Source organism: Sinocyclocheilus anshuiensis, unplaced genomic scaffold (assembly GCF_001515605.1).
Source record: "Sinocyclocheilus anshuiensis isolate Anshui unplaced genomic scaffold, SAMN03320099.WGS_v1.1 scaffold1623, whole genome shotgun sequence".
Lineage (NCBI taxonomy): Eukaryota > Metazoa > Chordata > Actinopteri > Cypriniformes > Cyprinidae > Sinocyclocheilus > Sinocyclocheilus anshuiensis.
Window position 1 is genome coordinate 400,713 of NW_015553403.1, and position 7,437 is coordinate 408,149.

At 36.8% G+C, this 7,437-nt stretch overlaps 1 protein-coding gene across 1 annotated transcript in view; it reads left to right on the top strand.

Moving 5' to 3' along the window:
* Positions 1-301: 301 nt before the first annotated feature.
* Positions 302-7,437, top strand: part of LOC107668317 (potassium voltage-gated channel subfamily V member 1-like) — a 10,422-nt gene continuing 3,286 nt past the window's right edge. Inside the window, exons 1-2 of the mRNA XM_016460161.1 lie at positions 302-395; positions 2,565-3,533. Of these exons, the coding sequence (XP_016315647.1) occupies positions 2,588-3,533 (946 nt within the window). The 5' untranslated portion in view covers positions 302-395; positions 2,565-2,587. The remainder of the gene's footprint in view (positions 396-2,564; positions 3,534-7,437) is intronic.

Here is a 7,437-nt window from a genome sequence, read left to right on the forward strand (position 1 = left end):
CGTAGATCTCGTGGCAGCGAAGGCTTTGATTTTTCCAGACGATTACAACGCGTCTAATTTTTTTCTGGTTGTATTAAGTGTCTGGAGTTTGTTGCCTAGCAGCCTGAAAACGCCTCCTGATTGGTTGATAGCTCGCACTCTCTCCAGCGCGTTAAAACGCTTGTGAAAGGTGCACGAGCGCGCTTCAGAACTGTTCCGAACTCTGGTGAACCTGCGAAACCGTGAGCCGCATCAGTTCTTCTTCACTGGGAACATTTGGGAACACTCGGTTTGCATTATGTACTTCAGTTTATCGACAGAGGATCAACATCTTCTGAAGTGGGAACAGAGTGAAGAGACAGATAGATCCAGCTCACCTCACACACGAGCTTTCAGTGTAGGCTTATAGGCTGAAGGTGGGTGTCCACTTATTCCTGTATGATTCTTTATGTTTTGTATTTTTAGATATTCAGTTGATATTTAAAAGGCTGCATAAGTTTAAAACTTATTTAAATGCAGGCCATTTGAGTATTAATTTATTTCATATGATTTCCTATTTAGAATCTTGTAGACAGCAGTTTAACTGTGCACTAAATACCTTGTAAAATAACTGACAAACAGGGAATGACTTTGCACAGGCATTATCAGATTGAGAGATAGACATTATTTGAATTTTATAAAATATTAATTTGTTGTTACTTCTCTGGATCTACACAAACCTCTCCTTTATATTCCCCACTGAATGTTTAACATTGAACTAGGTTTTGTTTCTAAATAAAAGCTTCTCAGTATAATCTAAGTAGAGCTAAAATTCTGATATTATTATTTTTTAGAATGCTTTTACTGATATGCATTTTATGTTCATATCAGAGTAGACAATGTTTTCCTTTCAATTGCAATCAATTATTTAAATGTTTTTTATGTTGTCGATCATGTAAAAAAAAAAAAATATATATTCTAGTCAGAAATATAATCTGTGACTGGACTTGAGTATATTGGGTTACACTAATGAAAGTATTTTTAAAGATAAGATGAGGTATAAACAGCAGTCCTTGTGTTCACTTTTTACAGTGATACAGTACATTGAAAGTGGGTTGCTTTAGTGAATAAAAATAAAACTGCTTAAAAATAAAATCTCTTCTGAAAGGTATTGTTCTCACATTGTGCTCAGATCTCTTTAGTGTGATCCCATGGGACCTTGTTAAAAATGCAGGTTTTAAAATGACCATCGTGACAATATTGTAGAGGAGCTTACCAAAGAGAATTAATGATTACAAGAATAGTACCATTAGTTCAATTAATTAGACAGGCCAGCTAAAATATTTAAATCTCAATGCAGCTTTGAAGAAGTAGGACACTGCCAAAGGCTTCTTCTCCCTCCCACCGTGTCTGATGTCTGCCAGTCATGGCGTAAAAGAGAAAAAAAACAAAATTTTCATTAAGGGAATTTGCTCATTCAATACACAGAGCTTTCAATAAGTTGGTATTACACTTAGCCTATGTATACACAGACTGTCCGAACTGTCTTTTTATATCTATTAAAATGCTTATGTGAGAATCGTAAGGCAGATGAAGTATTGTAATGTGTGATATTTACTGGATAAAGCACACACTGTAGGGCTTCAAACTACACTTAAACCTGTGTTAATGTCTTTTTAAACCCAGACTTAAGGTCAGTTTTAACCCTGAGTTATGAAACTTTCAAGGTGTCAAAGTGAAACAATGTGTTGCGTGCACGTTACAGTAAGTTTTTTTGCAGCAGACAACCACCTATCTCAGTGCTTACATCATTAAATATTCATATGCTTTGTACATTTGCAGAAACTTGCAAAGCTGAAAGTTCTAGCATTTAAATAAAGCAGTAAAAATAATCAGCGCAAAAGCATTAACTGGAGTGATGGGGAGGCACTATTATTTTTTACTGCATTTTTCTGAATATTTAAAGGGAAAGTCCACCAAAAAAAAAAAAAAATTTCTGTCATCATTTGCTCACCATCATGTCATTCCAAACCTGTATGGCTTTCTTTCTTCTGTGGAACACAAAAGAAGAAATTTTGAAGAATGTTTCAACTGTTTTTGTACATACAATGAAAGTCAGTAGGGTCCAAAACAACATTGAACCCCACTAACCTTCAATGAGATATTTAAAATATATTTAAAATATTGTACTTGAATATTTCAGAATATCTGAAAAAAGAAAGTCATACAGGTTTGGAAACACATGAGGGTGAATGATGACAGATGTTCATTTTAGGGTGAACTAATTCTTTAATAGAATCAGATATATTTCTCATTTTGTGCAGTAGTTGTCAACATTAACCAGTGGTTCACAAATGTACAGTGTGAAATCTCAAAACCTGATTAAATAATTGTTTACTATATCATGATAAAGTAAGAACAGTGTAGAATATGATAACTAAAGATTTTGTTCGCCCAGGGTTAAGAAAGACAATTTAAAGTGTGAAAAGCTCAAATATGGGTCATTTTTATTCTAAATTTAGACCAGAAGCCAAATCCTCATTATTATTGATACTGCTCTTTCCATTCTGTCATACTAATGCACTTTCCTCCACTGGGTCTCTCAGGGCTCAACGTTACTCAGAACACCATGATCACGGATTCATCAAGTCCGGCAGAGTTCTACGAGGACAATGCTTCGCTGCTGTCCTTGGACTCTAGTGTATTCTTCAGCGAGCCTGCACTACCGAGCGATGATCCGCTGGACTTCTTCATTATAAATGTCGGAGGCAGCCGCTATATCCTCTCTCAGGAACTGTTGGCCTCTCACCCGGAGACTCGGCTGGGCAAGCTGGCCCTCTCCAATCGAGACTCCGTTTTAGATTTGTGCGATGATGCAGATTTCTTGGAGAACGAGTTCTTCTTTGACCGCAACTCGCAGACCTTTCAGTACATCATGAACTTCTACAAGACAGGTCACTTACATGTGCGAGAGGAGCTGTGTGTGATCTCGTTCCTTCAGGAGATCGAGTACTGGGGCATCGATGAGCTCCGCATAGACAGCTGTTGCAGGGACAGATACTACCGCCGGAAGGAGATGAAGGAGTCGTTGGATATTTGTAAGGATGCTGAAGTAATGGACAACAAGGAGGAGGACTTCACTGGTGTTTTGTGCCAGGACTTACGACAACGTCTATGGGATCTTATGGAGAAGCCAGACTCCTCTAAGGTGGCCAAGATGTTTGGGACGCTATCCATGTTCTTTGTGGTGGTGTCCATCCTGAACATTGCTCTGATTTCGCTGGACTTCACTATACTTGGTACACCCATCATCTTGGACGCTCTGGAGTACATTTGTGTCATTTGGTTCACCGGTGAGCTGGTGCTCAGGTTCATGTGTGTTAGAGATAAGTGTAGGTTCAGCAGGAGTGTGGCGAATATCATTGACCTGCTGGCTATTCTACCCTTCTATGTGACTCTGGCTGTGGAGAGCCTGCATGGTGGATCTACGGAGCTGGAGAACGTTGGACGGGTAGTTCAGGTGCTGCGGCTAATGAGGTCTCTCAGGATGCTAAAACTTGGCCGACACTCAACAGGTGAAATACCTATTGAATCTTATCATATAATCATACACTACCGGTTCAAATGTTTGGGATTGGTAAAAATGTTTTATGTTTTTGAAAAAAATCTCTCATGCTCAACAATGCAGCATTTATTTGATCAAACATTCAGTAGAAACCATAAAATTGCGAACTATTATTACAATGTAAAATAACAGTTTTTTTATTCTAATATATTTTTGAAACGCAATTTAGTCCTTTGATGGCAAAGCTAAATTTTCAGCAGCCATTACTCCAGTCTTCAGTGTCACATGATCCTTCAGAAATACTTCTAATATGCTTATTTGGTGCTCAAGAAAAACGTATTATCAATGTTGAAGACAGTAGTGCAATATTTTTTGTGGAATAATATTTTTTAATTTAATAAATAATAAATATTTTTGTGGAAGCCATTATACATTTTTAATGATTCTTTGACTGTTATAATGTTTGAAAGAATAGCATTTATTTGAAAAGGAAATCTTTTGTAACATTACAAATGTCTTTACTGTCATTTTTTATCAGTTTAATGCATCTTTGCAAACTGAAAGCATTAATTTCATTTAAAAAAATCGCACTGACCCCAAACTTTTGAATGTAGTGTACTTTTTTGTAATTAATTAAAAAAATACAAACACATTTTGAATGAGGAACAGACTAAAATTGAAGTGATTTACTGAAAGTCTAGCTTTTCGGACATGCACTGTTGTGAGTTGCACATATAAACATTGTGAATCAAGTGCAGCAGGTTTGCCATTAGTACTCGCAAAACACAGTTTGAAAATACGTAAGCCTGAATACATACAGTATATTGACATTTACGGTTCAAGGCAAGATTTTCATCCAATAAATGCTTTAATTTTAGTCTGTTTCGACCATGATTCATCATAAACTAGACATGACTTAAACTAGAATTTTAGCAAAATATAAAAAAAAAAAAAAAAGGAAAGAAACTGCAAAATAAAAAATTCCACCCATTACAGTAAAATTGGAGTAAAATCGAAGAGTTGAAACCTGTATTAAACATAATGGATTTATTGATTAATGAAGAAGAAGAAAATTGCATTGAAGCTCTGCATATAAGATCATATAAACCATATTTCATCAAATGGAATACACAGCACACTGTTCAGTAGTACACTAGAACATTTGGGCATTTTAACACTGTCCTGATGGACTCTCAACCTGGGGAATGAAATAATTCATGAAGATGTCAGTCTATTTTTGGGAGAGTAAATTTATTCATCCATTCATATTTTGACAGTATCCCAGGGAAACTTATGAGGAAGATCCTTAGACACACAAACAGTAACTGAGCACAGACTTGTGGCTTTGATCTTGCATTTTTGTGGAGGGAAAGAATCTCTTTCTAAGATGCAGCCATAAAGTCACGAATAATTAAACAACATGATATGCAAGAGCTAAAAGACGAGGGTACAGTTGGGGGAATTTGGTGGGACTGGGGGCTTATCATGCCAACTTCCATGTGGAAATGTAAAATAAGGGAAAATAGAGTTTCATAATTAACCCTGGGTGGTTCTTTTTCTTTTTTAAAGGAGATAAAGCCATATTTTATTTTGTGACTAATAAATAACAGACTGAATTTTCACAGGGTCTCACTATCATTGTTTAGATTTAACACATTTTTAAGCAGACAATGTTCTGTTCTCAGGATAAAAATCTGAAGTAAACACTAACAGATAATCCACTGAGGGAACGGCAGAGCCTATTTTCATATCCGTCACATTTTAATATTGGGGTCCCTCTCGGCTACAGCGTTCTCTGCCCCTCTGAAGGTGTTTATTCACAGTAGTAGCTAATCTGATCAGAAGACACAAACTAAATGAAAGTGAATGAGGTCAGGCAAACAGTCCCCATAGCCGTAAACATCAAATATGAACTGTGCCCAGACAAATGTGACACGTTAGTCAAGATGAGAATGGAAGTGAATGAAAAAACTAATTCAATATCAATCTTTTGAGTGTTCCCCAGTGCATGTTCATTTTCTCAAAATAGAAGCCTAGTCTTTCACAGAAACTCGTGTTGACTCCAGTGCCTCAGATGTGGGTCAAGGGGCCATAAAAGTCAGCGTATTAATGACAAAATACGGTTCCTACTTCTAAAAATAAAAGGACATGCTTTGATACGCACCGTAAGTAGGCTAGGTGTCGACTTTAGATGCTTGATGTTCTGTCTGTAAATGTATTCAGCGAGGCCACTAAAAAAAGAATAAATAAAGCATTTCTCAGGAAGCCGTGCCATTTTGGAGTGAGAGAGTATAGCAGCTGTTCTCAGGTGTCTATATTTTAAGGCTAGAATCTCTTGGATGATTTGATAACTGTTATAAACTTGATTTATCTTTTGCCGTAAGATTCACAAACTGGCAGATGCAAATGTTTATAAATATATATATATATATATGAGCAATATCACACAAGTAGCAGTGCAACATGTGTATATCTGTATATAGGCTGTATAATCGGCACAGCTGTGATTCGGCCATAGGCACAAGGCCGCAGGACGAGTGTGATATTGCGTTTATACAACAGTTCGACGGCACAAGTGTGTAAATACATAAGAAACAACAAAGGAGTGTCTTTAAAACCCCTCGTTTGTGCGGAACTACTTCCTTCCGCCACGGATTTAAATCTCAAGTTGACAGTTTAACAGCTGAATCAAGCCTCCGTTGCTAATTCGAAAACGTCACTTTAGAACTAGTAACGAAGGAACATTGAGTTGCTTCATTGAAAGCTTATTGTATTACTGTATTAAAAGCTCACTGTATTATGTAGAGTATTATGAGAGAGAGATTGACTGAGTGAGTGATTACCTGCATCTGATACAGCATTCATTCTTCAGCTCAATCTCATATTCACAATAAAACATTAGTCTGAATGTCCGCTGAGGAAAGCGATATCTTTGTCGTACTATCCTTTCATCTGTTAAGGGTGATTTCCAATGACAGCGCTACGCATTATTTTGTTGGCTGCGTCTTACAAGGTGTTGTTGAAAGTAAAAAAATAACTTCCTTGTTTACAACCCTGTTTCAGTCTCTTTTAATATAAAATTTCAGTCTCTTGTCCCCATCTAATGGCGGAACAATGTAACTAATCACCATCACGAACACACACACACACTGTCTGGTGTACTATCCTTGTGGGGACTCCCCATAGGCATAATGGTTTTTATACTGTACAAACTGTATTTTCTATTGCCCTACACCTAAACCTACCCCTCACAGAAAACTTTCTGCATTTTTACAATCTCAAAATAACTAATTCTGTATGATTTATAAGCTTTTGTACCCATGGGGACCTCAATTTAGGTCCCCACGGTAACACAAGTCCCCATGAGTTGGTGTGTATTCAGGTTTAAGTCCCCTCCAGTATAGAAAAACCTATACATACACACACACACACCATTTCTCAACACCAAATACTATAAATAAATACTACTATTATTTATATAAAATATAATTGATTGAATAATAATATTTAATAACAACAACAGCCATCATAAAAGTTGCTAGGCAATTCAGTCAAAAGTACAAAGGCAGCGCTCTGATATACAGCATTAATATTACAAATTATATATCTCATGTTTAACCACTATAGAGACATCAGTCAGCTGCAAATTCCAGAGGATCTGGCTGAGGTAAGACTGCTCTCGGCAGGTTCATGAGCACTGAATGGCCGCTGATGCCCTGGAGGTCACATCTCCGAAAACATTGAAGCAAATTTTCAAATATACGTTATCTTTATTAACAAACCGCATATTTGAAGTCTAAACAAGTACATTCTCACCTAAAAAATCTTAAAACTTCATTCTGTGACACAAAACAGTAGGGCTGCACGATAAATCGCATGCGATATTTAACGCGCATCTTGTCAGTAAAGCCGGT